We start from the raw sequence: 19902 nt of genomic DNA on the forward strand, positions 1-19902 counted from the left end.
CTTAGCAGAAAGGAGGAGGTGAAAGGATAGTCTCCTGAGCAGAGATTTTAGAAACTGTCCAATGTAAGGGTAAAAAAAAAGGTTGGAGTCCAAGTCCCACAGTGAATGGCTTGTGAATGATTCAGACTTTCCATTGAAATTTCAAGGATTGTGCCCTAGGATTAAGGGCAAAACTAAAAAATGTCCTTAAAAACCTAAAACCAACTTATTACAGAATCAAGGATATCTGCTTGTTTTCCAGCTGCCTGTCAAAGGAAAATATCATCCTTTTTTGTAAGAAATTAGGAAAGGAAGAGTAACATCTTTTAGAACCTCTTTGAGATTTAACCCACAATGTCTGGGATCCAATAAAATTATGAAGCAGGGCTGAAACACAAACAAATAGACATACCCATAAAGAGAGAGAAAGAGATTGACCAACCAACCAGAAACCAGTGAAACGACAAAGAGAAACAGATCTACAGGTATTCAGATATTGGGCATAGCAGACAAGTTTATTCAACAACTATTGATTCCTAAGTGTCAGGTGCTTGGGATATCTTAGATAGTTTTGACTGTACTACTATCTAAATGCCTGATGAGATTACTAATAAACTTTACTATTAATCGTAATTCTCAAAAAAATCAGTAATATTAATTCATCTTTTGTCTCTGCTGAATATTTTTGAAACAGTGTGGAATAGGTTCTACAGTTCCCAAGTAGATTATACCATTAAGCTTTGGAGATTTGAGTAAACAAATACCCTGTGAAGCAGATGGAATTAGTTATTTGTTGAAACTATCTCACTAAGAAGTAACTCTTAAATGTCTTATTGTCAAGAATAGACAACTTTCCAATTTTCTAGCCAGAAACCAAGGTAGGCATAAAGAAAAGGAATTGGGTATAACTGTCACAAAGAAACCTCGTCTTTTTAATTACACTGTAATGACAATGTTGAGTTTAATTAATTAGTATAATTTATATTTTAAAAAATTCATTACAATGTGTTATTTCCTAGCTGCTAAACAAATGCTATACAATTGGTTAGCATAAATAATGGGAATTTATTGGCTCATGATTTTGAGGCTAGGGAAAGTCCGAAATCGAGGCATCAGCATGAAGAAACTTCCTCTCAGAAAACTGTGGCATTCTGAGGTTGACTCCTTCTGATATTTTGCCCTTGGCTTTTCTGTCACATCAATGCATATCGCAGTATCTTCTCCTTTTTATTGTGTGTTCCATTGTCTTCCAGTTTCTGGCTGCTCCTCATGGCTTCTTTCTCTATATGATTTATACTCTGCTTATAAAGGACTCCAGTAATCTGGATTAAAGCCCAACCTGATTCATTCTGGCCACGTCTTCACTGAAGTAACATCTTGGAGAGATTTTCCTTACAATGAGTCTATATCCACTAGAATACAAGCTAAGACCAAGGACATGTCCAACCTGGGGTACACAGTTCAATCTACCACACAATGCTTTGCCTTGTCTCCAGTTTTTTTCCCATAGAAGGATTTTAGAATTTGAGACAATTATCCTTCTTCCTTTAGACTGCCATAATTAATTTAGCTCTTAGTACCCTCCCAACTAGAATACTGAAATAACCCCCAGATTGGACTCCTTACCTTAAACATTTTTCCTCTTGACTTTATAGTCAAATTTACTGCCACTATGACCATGTCATTCTCCCTAATTAACATCTTTTGCTTGTAGAATAAATATAGACTCTAACATGAATACAAAACTTCCATTATCTAGTCCTTATCTACTTATCCTGCCTAATTTCCTGTTTTAAACTGCATGCAGTTTCCTACTTTATCACCATGTTTTATACCTGCATAGCTTTCTTTCTGGAACTCCCTTTTCAGTTACTTACTTGGCTTAACCATCTCCATCCTTAAAGACTGGATTCACTATTATTCCCTCCAGGAAGTTCTTCCTGAACCCCAAATTTGCTAAGTGACATGTCACTGTGCCTTTATTATAGTATGTTCCACATGAAATAGAAGTCACTTTTATGTGTGCTTTCTTTATTAAGCTGTAAGTTCCCAAAAGGAAATCAACTTACTTGTTTTCCTAGGATATTGCATGACTCGGTGTTGTTTTTTTTTTAATTACCTAAACTGATGTAATTTGAGACAGTCACAATTGAAGAATAGATCCAGGAGTACCCACAACAATTCAAAGAACACTAAAGAGTTGGGTTAGGAATTAAGAGAAGTGGGGAGACATGTGAATGTATGCCAAGATCGCTTAGATAAGGAAAACTCCAGTATTTGGGCCTGGTATATCCAAACTTGCTAGTATCTGTAAGTAGGAAGGAAATACCATCGATTAGTTTATTAACTTTGTAGTATGAAATTTATTAGTTAATCAGTAAAAACCGTATGAAATTTATTAATCAGTAAAAGCCAATTCCTGGTATATAAAACAACTCTTTTTTAGGAGGATACAGAGAATAAGAATTTTTGTTCCTGATTTTGGTAAACCTATTATTAAGAGAAGTCATTACAGTAGATACTGATTCAGTAAAACTTTCCACTATACTAGTTTGAAGAAAATATTCCTTAAAAGAAATTTTTTTTTAAATTTATTTATTTATTAATTAGAAAAATTAACAATAAACAAAAGCATTAACATATGATCATTCCGTTCTACATATATAATCAGTAGTTCTCAATATCATCACATAGTTGCATATTCTTCATTTTTTAGAACATTTGCATCAATTCAGAAAAGGAAATAAAAAGACAACAGAAAAGAAATAAAACAAAAATAGAAAGAAAAAAAAAAGATTATACATACCATACCCCTTATCCCTTGCTTTCATTGATCACTAGCATTTCAAACTAAATTTATTTTAACATTTGTTCCCCCTATTATATATTTTTATTCCATATGTTCTACTCGTCTGTTGACAAGGTAGATAAAAGGAGCATCAGACACAAGGTTTTCACAATCACACAGTCATGTTGTGAAAGCTATATCATTATTCAGTCATCATCAAGAAACATGGCTACTGGAACACAGCTCTACATTTTCAGGCAGTTCCCTCCAGCCTCTCTATTACATCTTGAATAACAAGGTGATATCTAGTTAACGCGTAAGAATAACCTCCAGGATAGCCTCTCCACTCTGTTTGGAATCTCTCAGCCATTGACACTTTGTCTCATTTCACGCTTTCCCCTTTTGGTGGAGAAGGTTTTCTAAATCCCTTGATGCTGAGTCTCAACTCATTCCAGGATTTCTGTCCCACGTTGCCAGGAAGGTCCACAACCCTGGGAGTCATGCCACACATAGACAGGGGGAGGGTGGTGAGTCTGCTTGTTGTGTTGGCTGGAAAGAGAGGCCACATCTGAGCAACAAAAGAGGCTCTCTTGGGGGTGACTCTTAGCCCTAAATTTTAAGTAGACTTGACCTATCCTTTGTGGGGTTAAGTTTCATATGAACAAACCCCAAGACTGTGTGCTCAGCCTATAGCCTTGGCCGTCCACACTGCTTGTGAGAATATCAAGAATTCAACTTGGGGAAGTTGAATTTCTCCCCATTCTCACCATTCCCCGAAGGGGACTTTACAAATACTTTTCCACTCACTGATCGAATCACTCTGGGATTCATCGGAGCATCACTCTGGACAAACCAACAAAATCTCATGTCCTACCCAAGATTCCAAGTACTTACGGTATTCAGTCAAGCTATTTACATAAGTTATGTTAGGAAATGCACTAGTCAAAATATAAATTTTGCACCAAATAAACATTTTTTTTTGCTTTAGGCTCACACATAAGGTGAAATTTTAAAATATTAATTACCATCTATTGAAAGAAACTGTTTTCATTTCATGTTCACTAAGCAACATTCAGACCCCATCATTTGGGTCCTCAATTTGGCTGACCTGTATTGGAGGAATACTCCGACCAGGTGGTCTACTTCTAGTTATCTAAACAGATGAATTTTTAAATTGTGGTTCTGTTATCTAAATCACTTTCTTGTGAGTGTATTAGTGTGCTTCAATTCCTAAAGCTAAGTAACACTGGGTAAACTGATAAAATATTTCTGGTCTTACAATGCCTCAAATCCTATAAATCCTGAGTATAAATAATGTGCTTACTCCCTCCCCACAGTCCTACCTCACTCTAGCACCTGTGAGGACTGAAGAAAAGAGCCTTCTTCTTTGCCATTTATTTTTGTCAGTTGTTTCTAAAATACTTCATAGTTATATTGTTTATTTTGATACATAAAAATTGTTTTAACCAATGTTAGCGAATGGCTTCAGTGACTAAGAACAAAACATAACAGTAGTTCTTTTCGTACCCTTTAGCTTGTGAATATTCTTTACTGGCCATCTTAGTTCTGTTCTGAAATCTTGCTATTATTACCCAATGTATGTCAAAACTCATATGTATGGGAAAGTTTCTATCTTTTTTTTTTTTTTTTAACAAATTTTGTAATTTTCCAAAGGCAGGTTTATGTCTTGAGAGGTAATTACACATTACAACCCTTTGAGGCTTTTCTATCAGATATTCCCCTTTTTATACACTATTCATTGTCATATTTAAAACTACTTTTTGTCTCCTCAGTTTTACCGAGCAGAAGTTGAAGCTCTCCATTCTTCAGGTATGACAGCAGTTGTTAAATTCATTGATTATGGAAACTATGAAGAGGTGCTACTAAGCAACATCAGGCCAGTTCATACAGAGGCATGGGTACGTGATCCAAATACTGTACAAAGGCGTAAACTATTTTGAAGAAAGTATATAGGTCTAAAAGATTAATCATAGTCACACAAAGTTTGCAAGTGGAAAATAATTTTGAGTTTGCTTCAAACTGGCTACCCCTAGCGCAGGATTTTAATTTAATAATTAATACTGAACTATAATAAAAATTACTCCATTGGAATTAATTTTCTTGTATAATGCTTTATTGTATTATGCTTTAGAGATAGGACCCTTATTTACATGTTTGCCAAAAATTTGTTGTAAATCTAAAATGGGTTTTTATGCATATTTTGTTCTTTCCTAATTTGTTACTCAACATAAGTCCAGCAGTTTTCAAATTTAAGCATCTGTTGGATACATGTATATTGTTTATTTTTTCAAGTACATGTAAAATTGAGAAAAAAACTTTATATATGAATTCACATTGCATTTAAAATATGTACTTATATATGCATATACATAGTTAATTATAATATCTGTTTAATAATTATTTGATTAATTTTGTTGCCAAATGTTATGTCAGAGCTGTGTGATGGTTTTGATGATGTTGTTTAGAACTTATTGGCCTCATGGAGTCTATTTTATACAGGATTTAAGTGACTTTATCAAACAGATTTTCAACTACATTTAGGCAAAAACAGAAATACGAGACATATTAGAATTAGTTTCATAATCTTTGTTGGGTTTCTTTCCTTTCTCCTATTTGTGGGTAGCTATTAATAACCTTTGTACTACATACCTAATCTGTCACTATTTACCTAAAATCAAAATATACCATAAATTATATTTTCCAGACAATAGCCTTCATCATTGAAATATATTTTTGTTTTCTTATAAGATGTTAATTTTGGTCTTTTTATGGTTTTCTTCCATGTCCTCAGTGCCTTTCTACCGCCTGCCACCTACCTTGCCCTAAAAAGAAATAAAACGACAAAAACCTAGTAGAAATAATCATATTTTGGACCATAAATCTTTATTTTGCCCTTTCTTGTAGAAAAACTATCATTTTCTACATAATCACTATTTCATATTTTACTGTTTAATATTACTAATAGTTCCTATTTATTTTCCTTCAGTTGTAGTCTCTAAATTTTTACTGTTTTTTTTTTCCCCTAAGAGATTGAAATCCCAAGTAATTTGTCTTTCTTTTCTTGGAGAAACTTGATATGACCACATTTTTACCCTTTTGATTCTCATGTGATGGCTGTTTTCATTCCCCTTCCTCTTTAATACTCACATTTTAATCTAATTTCGATGTTGAAAGTAATTATTTATATATCTATATTTCTGGAAGTTGAATCTTGGTTTGCTGTTTATCCTGTGTTCCCAATTGTTTTTTAGCTGCTATAGTCAAAGACACAAAATAGAATTCTTACATTATTTAGTATTTTTTATTTTTTAGAAGATTTAATGAGATTAATTTTATTCTTCTCTCCCTAAAAAAATTTAGTTTTCTTCATTTCTTCTCTACTTCATTTTTCTGTTTCAGAGTGGCCATAACTGATGAGGACATTTGTAATTCTTCACTGTAGCTCTTCCTTTCAGAGGTGTTTGGTACTGAAGTGATAATTTTATTTCTAAATCAGTGATTTTTCTTTTCCCCCCTTAATAGCTCTCATTGCTTTATACTTGATTTTAGGTCTGTGTAAAGTTATCTTGACAATAGACTTATCAGATGTCACAGTTCATTTAGTGATTCTGTTCTGGGCCACAGCAATACTTTCATGCACTTTCTGTTCATTTGTAAATAATTGTCTATGCGTTCCTGTTCTATTCTCCTACCTGCCATTATCTTAAAAAAAAATTTTTCTGAGATACTTGAAATATTTTGCAGAAAGAAGCAGGATAGAATCACTAAATCTTTTGAAAAGTCTGGTATTTCTTTTCTCCTACTTATTGATAATTCAGTGATTGTTGATTTTATGATTCTGTGTAGGCTAATCTAGTAACTTTTTGAATCATGCACATCATTATCAATAAGATCAGCCTCTCTTCTTTATCTACATGAATAATTAATTTAGTTGAGGGAAACATCTCCTTGCTGAAATGTAGAGGCCACAAATTTGACATAGCTTCATCCATCTCCTTTTAAAAAAATTTATGTCTACATATATTCATAAAAGGCTTCTGCAGAAATATAATCTTTGAAGCTATCAGTAAATTTATTGGAGAGTTAGTATAGATTTTCTTTGGCCTCTGAAAATGTTGGGGTTTATGAGCATTTTTCTTTTGGTAACTGAGGAATTTTAACGGGTTTTAATTTAATCATATTTGTGTATCAAATGTACAGATTATCAAAAGCAAAACATTTACTGTACCAATAAAATGGGAATGCTAATTGATCAGTCATATCCAAAAAATTAAAGGGCTGCAAGGTACAAGAAAGTTGTTAGAGGCCTTAGCACAGTTATTGACTGATGCTATTTATTACAGATTTTCTGATTTCTTAATTCTTGCACTACTTATGTACATTATTATTTTTAATGGTAAAATGATATTGTATCTTTTATTAAGGTTTATGTTTATTAATTGGCACAAGATTTTGGAAAACCTCTCATTTTCCTAAATATAGCAGTGAACATTCAGTGAAGATTTTTTTAGTAGTTTTCAGTACAACCAACAAAAGCCTGCATATTAACCAAAAGCTGGGCAGGCCACGGTGGTTCAGCAGACAGAGTTCTCACCTGTCATGCCGGAGACTGGGGTTTGATTCTAGTGCCGGCCAATGCAAAAAAATAAAAATAAATAAACCTAAAACCTTTATAGAAATCAGTTGCCTGTATTGTTTCTTAAGGTGTGACGATAAATCATAAAATAAAGAATATTAAACATTGAGACTCAGTAACTAAATTATAGTCTGTTGTATGGAAAATTAAAATAAAAATCAAATTACTACTTTAAATCTAAGTGTAAATGTTTTTCTCATGTGGTCTAGGAATTATTTGTCATAAATCTGTCTGTAAGCCAAATAGTTATTTTCTGTTTCCATTTGGATACACCATTTTATTTCTAGAACATATTTAATTGGTGGTATTTTTGATAGTCAAATAATGTATGTTCTCAATTATGATCGAATACTTCATTTCCTCCAAAATGATTTATTAAACTTTTTGGTAAGTCATTCTTGAGTTTTTTGTTATTGTTGTTCTAGATAGATTTCACCCAGTTCTTTTGGCTATCTTAAGAGATTCTGTCTTAATTTTCATGTGTTTATTGTAAGGAGCTCTCTAGTTATCATTCATCATGTGAGGTCCACAGCTCATCCTTAACATCCAGGATAAATGCTCTAATTAATTTTTTTTTCAAAGTATAGGTTCTTTGAACATTGTAGAGCTTTCCCCCTTTTAGGAAAGTAAATGAAGCATTTTGGAGTCTCATTTATTTGTAAAATTATATATAGAGAAAACCATCATATTATTTTATATATCTGACCCCCATAAAGAAAATATAAGGGCAAAGAAAACCTACTACTTGTGTTCCCCTCAGGCACTTTCCAAATTGCTTCTTTTTAACCCTAAAACTAATATTAAGAAACCAGTAAAAAGATTCCACAGGCAATTTGGAAGCACTGTAAAAACCTCTGCTGCTGCTGCTCAGATGAAGCTTTGTGTTCTTAGGTTGTGTTGTTTCTAAAACACTCTTCTAAATGTGGAAAGACACTGTCAAAGTACTGATTTTCGAAGTACTTGTGTCCTAGATTCCACTGAGACTCTTGTGTCCCAAGAAATATTTTACAACATGCTTATTTCCAAACTTTATTTTAATTAATTCATAGTATCTGCTTCTTGGTGTCAGGAAATGATCATTGTTCAGCTATTTTTTTCACAGTGATTGTCTAGATAATGGTTCTAAGACCGTAACATACACATCATTTTGGGCACAAATTCTGAAATGTGACTGTTGTTATTATCTTTTAGATGATCATCCTTTCTTAAGTGCTTTTCTGTAGAGCATGCATTTATTCAGCAAATATTGATTGCACATCTGTTAGGTGCCATGCACTGTATTCGGTGAAAGGTATGTACTAGTGAGCAAACCATACAGAAATTCTGCACTTCGCACAAAGAGAGATGAAAGTCAGTTTTTTAAACAAACCTAGGTACCTTATTAGGGTTTTTATTCATATCTTTGTGGCTTTAAAACTAAAACAGAAGTGGAGAAAATGTTTGTTACTTAAAGTTTACATATTTTTAAAGCCTTTGTTTTATTCCACCTTAGTTCAAAGAAGGAGAAAATTAGGGAGAAAAAAATATGACTTACTGATGAGTTTTATCTACTTAAAAGGTTCTTATCTATTTTATTTTATTTACTTAGAAAGTAAAATTTGTTTTTAGGACAGTTTTTTTTTTTTAATATTTTTTTCAGTTTCAGCATACTTATAAAAAAGAACTATCAGTCAGTCTTAAGTTTTACTTTTGTAATAGCATTGCACAAAATTTATTTTATAATGGTGTCCTGAGAAGTAAATTTCAGAATTATGCCTTTTAAAATTCAAATAACATTCATAAAAAGCCATAAATTGTACTCATAATAAGAATATTAAAAAGAAATATATAACAGAAAAATATTATCTATTTTATGAAGATGAAGATTAAAAGTTGTGATATATAAATTAATGGGTTAAAAATGAATCCTAAATATTTTAGAACAAGGTCATCCTAGTAATTTTAATGACATAACGATAATAGAGGTTATATCTAGTTTGTATTGATATCAAAAGGTTATAGAAACAAAATTGGAATTATGTAATAGTGAGATTCTCCTAATTAGTATGCATTAATATGTGCAAGCACCTATTTGCTCTTAGTCCAGTAGGCTTTTCATTACTGGTAAATTCTTAAATAAATTAGTGGGTTTATTTTACCACTCTTGAATTTCTGCACTAAAATCTATTTGATTAAGGTCACTGAAATACTTTTTTCTTCCACCATATGTATTTTGAGATACTTACTTTTCAAAGATTACCATATGGGTAGTGCTCTTTTTGTTTTGCAACGTAAACACAGAATAAATCAGAATGAAACTGTTTAATTAGTTTATCCTATTTAAAAATATGGTTTTCAAGTCATGAGCTATGGAACGTGGAATTCCATGCACTATCTTTAGGCTTTCTTTTAATAAAGTCATCTTGTAGTATCTAGGTTTTATTTATTTATTTTTTCTTTACCTATTACCCAGCTTCTCACAATCCCACTGGAGAATTGTGTATTTCAGAAGGGTTCTACTGGAGATACGAAAGCTCCTGACATAGAGGGATAGGTGACTCATTCATAAATACATTCTATATATGTAAATAAGTGAACTTAAATACTATTCATATTAACTATTCACAAAATATTATTTATGAAACTTAAATTCATTTTGTGACAACTAAACCTAATGAAAATTTTGAGATCTAGTTTTGACCCATCTATACTAATTGAATAGAGACCTTTTACTTAGCCATTTAAATTTATACTAAGAGAATAATATGCCTTTTGGAGACTCTTATACATAAATATTGTTTGAAATTTGATACCTGATCACTTAATATATTGTAACCTATTCACATGAACTGTGTATAAAAACATCTGTTAAAGTTTTCTGGGTAATCCGAGTTTTCCTCTATTGAACAATAAAAATATAAGATATTATTATTTCATGTTCCTTTTTTCTTAAAGTGAAATAACTTCCAAAGTGAAATAATATAGCAGATTAATACCTATCTTTCGTTTTAAAGTTATTTTAATGATAGTACTAGATTTGTTTCCATATAGTTCATAAAACAATTTAAGCCTTAAATTGTTAAAGTATTATAAAGTATTAGATTAACATAAGTGTTTGGAAAATCCATGGCATTTTTTTGGTATATAAAACTGATATGTAGATATAAATCTTTTATCATCTAATGTCCTCTTTATTAATGACAACCTAGTATTTGGACTTCTGAATATATGGAGTTTATTTAGTAAATAAATTCATGGTAATTCACCTTTATATTGAATATTGTATCATTTGTATTTTTCCTTTGAAGTAACCTTGAGAAATCATCATGGGTGAGATCCATAGCTCAAAGGGGCTGTAGTTGTCAGGTGGACTTATTTTTTTCCTTTGACATTTTTGATTCAGTAGAGCCAAAGTTTCTTCTCTTCCAATTGTAAATCTTGCCTTTTATTTACTTATAAGAACCTCTGAAGCTTGTAATTTCACACTGCAATGAATTTTATCTTTCCTTTGCAAATACATTCAAAAGGTTTTCTAATATAGTCATTGCACAGGAAATAAAGAAGTAGTAAAATAAATGAAACTGAGGGTTGTTTTTGTTTTGTTTTATTTCTGCGTTTCCAATGATGTTGCTCTTATATTGGGCATGTGCCTTGACTAGACACTCATGTCAGTAAATTTTAAAGATTTTTATAACTCTGAGGTATCTTTCTTGAATTAAAGAAAATATACACACAGTTCTCTTTTAGTTTCTGATGAATTTTCTGAGCCTCATCCATGTCTAAAAAAGGACCAAAATTAATGTTGCTCATTGTAGTATAGACTTTTTTCCCCTTCAGATGAAGCTCCCTCAGTATATCTTGCCTCTTCTATAAGCAATGATGACAAAAGGCAAAAGTGGACATGTGATACATACTTGATTGCATACCATAGTGAGTCATCAATTGTTCTTCTCCTTTTTAATCTTACATGATCATCTCTGTGTTTCCACTTAATGCTATTTCTCTATATTCTTACTGTTTTTCATCTTGCATAATAGACATCTCTCTCCGTTTTCATTCTGTTTTCTAAAAGTCATTGAGTCATTTTTTAAGTTCTTTTTTTCTTTTGTTTTTTTTTAAGTTCTGTTTTTAACCTCTGCTGGGTAGTTTCTCTCAATGTATATGAACATTCCTTCCTATTGATCCTATTCTGAACTTCATCGGACCTGTGCTATTTATTTTAGAATCAAGTGCAATAGTTTTCACCATCACACCTCAAGAGAAAGAGTGAAGTTTCCTTATGAGAAACACTCTGGTGTTACAGAGCTTCCAGTTCCAGTAAACTTTGGAACTGTTTGCAAGACTTTATACCTTGGCTTGCAGTAATTTCCTTAGTGGCCTGTCATTGGCAGAGTGTTCCATCCAGAAGGGCGAGGAAATATTGTAACAGTGAGTACATTTTATTTGTCTTTAAAAACAAACAAACAAAACAGATAGTTTGTTAAGAGTGAATATAATGAAGAGGTTCTAATTAAGTAGTTTAGACCATTTAAGAATACAAAAGTCATTATTTTTTCTACATGATTCTTCACACCTAGACCATCTGTCTATTAGACGAGGTTTTCTAAAGCATGTTCTGAGAACATTAGTTCTGCATCATATTAGTAGGGCTTTCTATGTTAAAGAAGTTTGGAAAATCCTGGCCTAACAAAATTATGTGCAATTTTTGATTAAAGACCTCGTGTGAGCCAGTAACATGATAAACATTTTAAACTTATGAGAGAGAGATATATAGTGTATGGTGTTTCACAAGATTATTTGCTCATGGACTCTTCTTACCCCCTCCCCCAGTGCTGGATAGAGCTTGTTATAAAAATTCTACAGGAGGAACTTGGAACATGTCTTATCCATCTCCTTTGTAGTTTACAAATTTCCCATTTATGAAATGGGATGAAAATTTACTTTTAGAATCTTTTGATTTATCTTTAGAATATATAAACATTTAAATTTTCCACATCTCTTCTGAATAATATGGAATACTTATAAGTAGAGATTATATAAAAAACAATTTATTCTCAAACATATTCCAAGGTTCTTTGTCTTTCTGTGAATAAAGGGCAAAAATATGTCTCTGAATTTTTATGACCTTTCTAAATATTATGCCATTATAGTAAAATTTTATTATTTGAAACTAAAATTAAGATTATATTTTACATGTAATATACATAACTCTCTGGCTTTTTTTCATTTTGTTTTAACTTAACTCTAATTCTGGAAACTTTTATATACTGATTTTCAGAAATTGCAAATTTTGAAGACTCCTATAGTATTTTTCATAATATTGGGGTCCTTTTCTGTAATTCTCACCTAATGATCATATGATGTTTATATGTTCCTGCATGAAGGTCATTTGATCTTTTTCTGTGTTTTCTATTTATTATTCTCCAATAATCTAATCTAAGGCAAAATTTGAAATTGTTTTTTGTGGGTGTGATAAGCTAGCATCGACTACTACATTAAAAGAAAAGGTCAAAGCAAATTAATTCCTTTGGATATGTGGGCATTTTTAAGTTCAGAAGACATTCCTGAAAGGCCACAAATTCTGCTTTGTTTCAAAATTTATGTTGATCTTTTACTAACAGGCTAGTGTGTTCTCTCTGAAGCCTTTGAATTTTTTTTTTAATTAGTTAAAAGTTTGTTTGTCAAAGCCTCCTAAAAAATAAAAAAATAAACAAGGCTTCTTACTATTGAACAACTCTTGACCTCCCATTCTTATTTTTCCTGACACCAGTTAAATGAATTAGGGATCTTGTATCTAATTTCAGAGGTCAGTTGAGGAATCTGGGGGTGTATGTGTGTGTGGGGGGGTGAATCTTACTTTAAGAAACATTGCCTTTCCAAGAATTTAAATGAAATAAAAATTCTACAGGCTAGGTCAGAAATTACTGTGGAATAATAGCTAGTGAAATTGCAAAGGTACTCTTTTCAATAATCAGTAGCTACAAGTACTATCTCCTCTAAGCTTCATGGTTTAAGAATTTTAGTGAGCACATATGTTGGCTTAGTACGTAAAACAGGGAAGGAAATCGTAATTTTTTTTGTTGAATAATTAATATAGTCCGTGGTCACGTTTATTATTGAGGAATCTTCCTCAGACATCAAACCTGAGCATGGCAATTTAATATGATGGTTTTTCAACAAATGTTAATCTGATTACTTTTTGTACCAAAGCTGATCAGCCACTTTGGAAGACAGATAGACCTATATTACCAAGGGATTAAACAATATAAAAGAAGTAGGATATTTGCTTCCTTCAAGAGGCCACTGATTAAATAATGATAAAGCCTCCACCAAAACGAGATGGTTTCAGTCTGGGAACCATTGCTAGTATGGTTCTTGATTACGCTTTTCTTATGCATGTTAAGTGAATGGAATAGTGCCAAGAAATTAAGTTGGGAGGCTCAACCTTGATTTTTCAAAACTCATCTTTTATTAGCATTTTAATCTTGCCTGAAATATGCTTTCTTTTCTCATATCATGTGATTAGGGAGTTAAGATCTTGACATAAGAAATTAGAAGTCAGTTTAATTCCAGTTCTCTTTAGTTCAAATTCTAAAATTTATGGATATGTGATTTTTAAAAGGTATTGTGTAATTATTTTGGCACTATTTAATGAACAGTTTGGGGGAATATAATGAGCAGTTATCTTGAAGTGATTTAAACAAATAATACTTTTCAAATGTGGAGAAAAGTACACTACTGTATTTTTCTTTTTCTCATAAAGGGAGTAGATTATATAAATCTTCTTATATGGAATTCCCAAATATGGCCATCAGTTAAAAAAAAATAAAACTTAGCTTTAATCAGATTTTAAAAATATAGAATTGATGTCTTAAAGCAACAAGAAAAGGCACACATGTCAAGAACTTGAGAGTATTAGTACTTCATTTTTTAATCTGTTGTTGGCAAACCTTTTTTGGTTGTTCCTCCTCTTTTCTTCCTTCTCTTTCTCCTACCTCCTCCTTCTTGTCCTCTCCTCCTTTTTTTAATTTTATTTTAGTTTGCATGTGAGCATGTGCCTTTTATTCATTTTAATGTTTTCAGGTGGCTTTTAACTATTGGGTTGGGTTATATTCCAAACCAAACAGGATTGATGCCTAAATAAAATCTGGTTAAATAGAGCAGCATTTAAAGTTCAGAATCCTTTAAAAACTTCAGATTCAAATAACTGTGATATATCTGGTTGATATTTTGTATGCCACAACTAGTGCTAGTGCTTACTTTGCACTTGGCCCTACTAATCATAGTCTTCAAAAATGGAAGGACCTTTAGATATTGAGACATATTGAAGCTTGTTGTAAAAAGACCTAGAAATGACTTTAAAAGCTGGTAGTATGCCCAGTCCACTTAAACTGGTTCCCTTTATTTGTAGGAAATTAACAAAGGAAATATTAAAAATTCTCATTGGATGTTTTTGCAACTTAGAAGTATAAATAGTGAAGATGAAAAATTAAAATATATCATTTCTAATTAAAATATATCAATCCTTTGAGAAAAATTAAGAAACTTTTCAAGAATCAGAGATTGGAAAGTTTAAACTTTATTATAGAATGATAATTATGAAAAGTTAAAATCATTTTAGTCATACTGCATAGATTTTAGCTCAAGGTGATGCATGTTTCTCATTAATTTATTGGAAATACTTAAAATTGGTTATGAAAAGACTTTGAATGATTATAATGACTTTAATGAAAATAATCACTGAGGGAAAATGATTAGAACAGAAAAACTTAATAGATGAGATTAAAGGTAAATTTGGTGACTTGATATTTAGGTAGTTTTCTATAGAAAACTACCTAAATAATTTTTATAAGGATGAATTGTATAAGGTTTGACTAAAATTGCTAAACAAAAATTTTTAAGGAAACCACTTTAACTTGTTTAGTTTATAAAAAGATTTACTTTCTGAAATGAGCATTGCACTGCTTTGAGGTTCCAATAAACTTCACATAAATGAAAAAAGTATGGCTAAAAATGGTTTTGACATTGTTTACTACTTTTTGCCATTCTGGGGCCCAAGACTGAGAAACATTTTCAGATTCTGTACACCTTACCTTGGAAGGATTTGATGAAGAAGGGTTACTAAGAGTTAAATGATTGCTCTGCTTGGCCTTTGAAAGAAGGGGAAAGGGCAAGGCTGGTCTTGAGCAAATTACTTCCACCTCCCTTTTTGCCCCTGCTTCAGCTCCAGGGGAGCTGGAGAGTGCACAGGAGGAATCAGAAGACCTGGGTTCGAGTCCCGGCTCTGCCACTTACTACCTATGTGACTTTGGGTAAGTTACTTCATCTCTCTGGATCTCAGTTTCAGCACAGAGTTGTGAGAATTGAATAACATGATCCATGTAAATGTGCTTTGTAAACTCCCAAGGACAATAGAAACATAATTTTTTTGTTATCGTAAGCTTGGCCTGCCTTCTTCCCTCTTCTTCAGGAGTGTCTAGTGTCCTTAGCTATGCAGTTTCAAAGCATCAAAAATGACTTCTTCACTCTTTTTACTTTTCCCTATTTCCTCTCTACATTGGAACTCTTACTTATATTTCTGCATGCATCAGAGTTAAATATTCTAAGACTATAAACACCAAGCTGAATAAATTAATTTTCACTGGAGTGTGGATCACTGTTACCTCCTTCTTACCTTTCCCACCTTTCTTCTTTAATCTCCCCAGAATTATGTGCTTAAAAACCTCAAAGCATCTCTAATACATGGAAATTTGGACAGTGTTGGAAAGAGAAATGTTGATAGAAGTCCCTTAAATACTCTCACCCCGCTCTTTCCATTAGTTAGTAAAGTTGACGAACAAGAGAAAATTAATGTGCCTCTGGCCTTTCTTTTTCTCCAAAGGAAAGGAGATAGAAATAGTTCACCATTAAAAGTTCTCTAGAGATTTCATGGTGAACTTAGATCCTTAAGGAGTAATCAGAGAGAGAAGAGGGAAAGGAGGTTGGTAAGCCTTTCTCAGATTAACTCTTTGAGTATGTCTTACTTGGCCTCATCTTTGCCTCCAAGTAAAGGAAGTGCTGGCCCATTCTAAGCCAAACAGAATTACAATGCCTGTCTTTGCTAAATACTCAGTTTGTAGGACAGAGGGTATATAGCTCTAAAGAAGAAAGGTAACTTGCCTCCTGGATCACATGTGGTTTCAGATCAAGGGATATTTATCAGGGTATAGGAAGTGCTTATAGTTTTTTTTGGTCAAATCCTCCCCCATAATCTAAGAATGCATGGTCTGGCTGTGTAAGTAATAGCAATATTAGTCACTTATGTGCACTGCTTGCCATTAATGCTTAATTACCATGCAACACAATAGCAGTTACTCATGCCATTAAATAAATAGATTAACTTTGTTAAAGATTTTATTTTTATTTGTATAGCCTTGAACCATTGACTTAAGCTCAATATGGTTTCTTGCTGAAGTAGCAGTGTCATCTTTCATAACTTTAAAAATTAAAAGGAAATGTGGAATTCTGGTAGTAATCAAATAAATGCAAATAGAAAATTGAGTACAGTTATTAACATGAATTAATGGGGAAAAATTAAATGATCTCACTTATTGTTGGCAAAGAAGTAGTGATATGGCTACACTGCTGATGGCAAATTGCTAAACCTTTCTGATTTTTTTCCAACTCTTAATAGTGTTCATACCCTTTAAGCCGGTAATCTCACAGTTGACAATCTGTCCTAGGGGAAATAGCTAAAGGAAAGAGTTAATTGCTGGGAAATGGTCAGTGCAGCATTATTATAATAGTAAAAACAAACAAAAACTAGAAAATACCTCTGTGTTTAGTAATAATAAGAATGGTAAATTATCATTCATCTACTGGATGAAATATACATACATGAAATATACAGTGAACAAAGGCAATTTAAAAGCATGAATGAAAATACACTCAAGGTTATTGTTTTTTAAGGTAATAAGATTATGTGTAGTCACTGTGTACTGTATGTATATACATATATATGCTTTTCAATTTTATAAGCCTTCTGTAATTTTGTACATTTTTAATTTTAAATAATAAAAGAGAAAATTAGCAAGAAGAATGTTGACCATGATTAGAGAATTTTAATCTTAAAAAATCCCTGAAGTTTGTCAAAAGGATCCAAAAATATGGGACCAAAGACAAGATAAAACAATCACTTCTCAATTTTTGATTTTGCCCTTTGCCTTTAGTTAGTGAGGTTAACAGCAGCATAAATGTGGTTTTTCATGACAGGATACCACTGTCCTTAATCTTGTTCTTGTTCATAAATAAGTAAATTAATTGCTCCTATCACAATTAAATCAATAGACTTACCTGTACAAAGCCTTACCAATAACTGTTTACTCTAGCCATGTAATCTACTTACTAAATAACTTCCTTACCTTCAGAACTCAGTCTCTCCCCAGTGCTTTCAAATACAGGTCAAAATACATTTATACCATGAAATGTTTATTTAATCTGTAGTTACCTACCACTCATAATTTTAGGAATATGTAAATATGTAATTGTGGTTTATATATTTTTAACCCTTTTTTGTTTGACACTTTTCTCCATTTTAGCATTTGATACGTTATTAAAATATTGCATGTAAAGTGAAATTTTTTATATTTGAGGTCTTCCTATTATGATTTCAAATTTATAGTAATCTATTTCAACAGACCTTTTTGAAGCACTTACTATGTGCCGTTATTTTAACCACCAGAAAAGTGGCCTCTGTAACGTATTTCCTTAGAATGATTTATGTGCTATTCAAGGGGAATGCATAAAAGAGAAGTCCCTGACCTGAAGGAATCACAGACCAGTTGAAGAGACCAACAATAACTGAATAGAGTAATAAGGGTTGTGCTGAACAGAGCACAAATGGAGAGTACCTAATTCCACACATGTGGAGTGAAATATGTCAGGAACTACTCCATAAAAGAGACAAGGCTTTTCCTGTCAATTTTATAAAACAGCAGTGTGGCCCCATGCACACTCCCTATACCCTTTCTTCTTTATTTTTTCCATACCCTTCACTTCCCACTAAGTGAAATTCATTTGAAAACAGGACTTTGTCTCAGCTAATACCTGGACATCCAGAATAGTGTCTGGAACATAACAGGCTTTCAGTAAATAATTTTTAAATCTAAATGAATGAAGTTTAACATTGAGTCTTGACAATCTAGAGGGATGGTTAAGACTTAGCATGTGGAAGAAAAGGGAAAGAAGGGAAAAGGCAGGAAAGGTCTAGAAGGGCATGGTAGGATGAAGTATTTCAGTAACAGTTTAGGTTGGGCATAGCAAATGTTAGTAAATGAGGCTGCAAAGGTAGACAGGACTCAGATGATGAAGTGCCAAGCAGGTTATGCTAAAGAGTTTAGATTTTATGCCTTCGGGTAGAGACCCCAATGAAAGATTTTAGATCATGATGTAATCTTTGTTTTAAGACATTAATGCCAGAAGTATAAAGGATGGATTTAGTGAAAGGATAGAGCATGAGGACCAGTTGTTGCAATAATTAAGGTAAACTACAAAGACTTTAGACCCATCAGAGTCTAGGGAAAAGTCAAGAGTATAAGTGAGATGGCCCGGAGAAAGTGTATAAAGAGAAGAAACAGGTACTGGGGGGTCAGGTTTCTGAAGAATTTCACAGTAGAGGGGTAAAGGGATGGGGGGGATATTAATATGTTGTAGCCAGAGAGGCAACAAGTTGGGCAGTGTGGGAGGGGTGCTAAGCTGATACTATAACATGCTGGAAAGGTCAAGGAAGATAGAATTGAAAAAAATATCTATTTGATTTTACAATCAACAGGTGAGCAGTTACTACAGAATACACTTAGAATGGAATGGTGGATGGGCAAACCGATTTGTGGTTGCTTGAGAGTGAGTAGGAAATGAGGAAATGGAGATGGAGTGCTGACTAGTTTCAAAATATTGACTGTGAAAAGAAAGAAGATGAGAATAAAAAGTAAAGGAGCTCAGAGTAAAAAACCAAGCTTGTTTACTTCAAAGTAAAAAGAGGCAGATGTTATAATAAACAGGAGTGAGGATTTTAAAAATCCAGGCCGTGGTAAAGAAGTGGGGTACAATTGCATGTGAATTTAAATATGCTGAGGGAACACTAGAGATAGGATGGAAAAGAAGAAATATAGGTGAAAGTATGGTAAGTTGTTGGATTTCAGGGTAGGAGCCAAGTACTTCCTAACTAGTGAATTTTATTCTGTGTGAAGTAAAAAACAGGTCATCTGTTGAAAGTAATAAGTTCAAGAATAGGAGAGAGATTTTGAAGAAAGGTGTAAAGATTTGGAAACTGCCCAGGGAAATGGGAGAGCTGGCCAAGGTTGTATTTATTCTCACAACAGAAGTTTTCAACCCTTGGTAAAAATCATGCTACGCCATGACAATTTGTTCTTTATTTCTAGTTTTTTAGTAGCTTCAAGAAAAATTTGTTGGATGAAAATGCAAATGAGAAGGCATTCTCAAGTTTTTTAAGCGAAAGCTA

General features: G+C 32.5%; 1 protein-coding gene across 1 annotated transcript in view; it reads left to right on the plus strand.

Moving 5' to 3' along the window:
- TDRD3 (tudor domain containing 3) overlaps positions 1 to 19902 on the plus strand; it is a 269944-nt gene that overhangs the window by 231242 nt on the left and 18800 nt on the right. Inside the window, 1 exon segment of the mRNA XM_077158398.1 lies at positions 4561 to 4686. Coding sequence (XP_077014513.1) covers positions 4561 to 4686 — 126 coding nt within the window.

This window comes from Tamandua tetradactyla, chromosome 4 (assembly GCF_023851605.1).
Source record: "Tamandua tetradactyla isolate mTamTet1 chromosome 4, mTamTet1.pri, whole genome shotgun sequence".
Classification (NCBI taxonomy): Eukaryota; Metazoa; Chordata; class Mammalia; order Pilosa; family Myrmecophagidae; genus Tamandua; species Tamandua tetradactyla.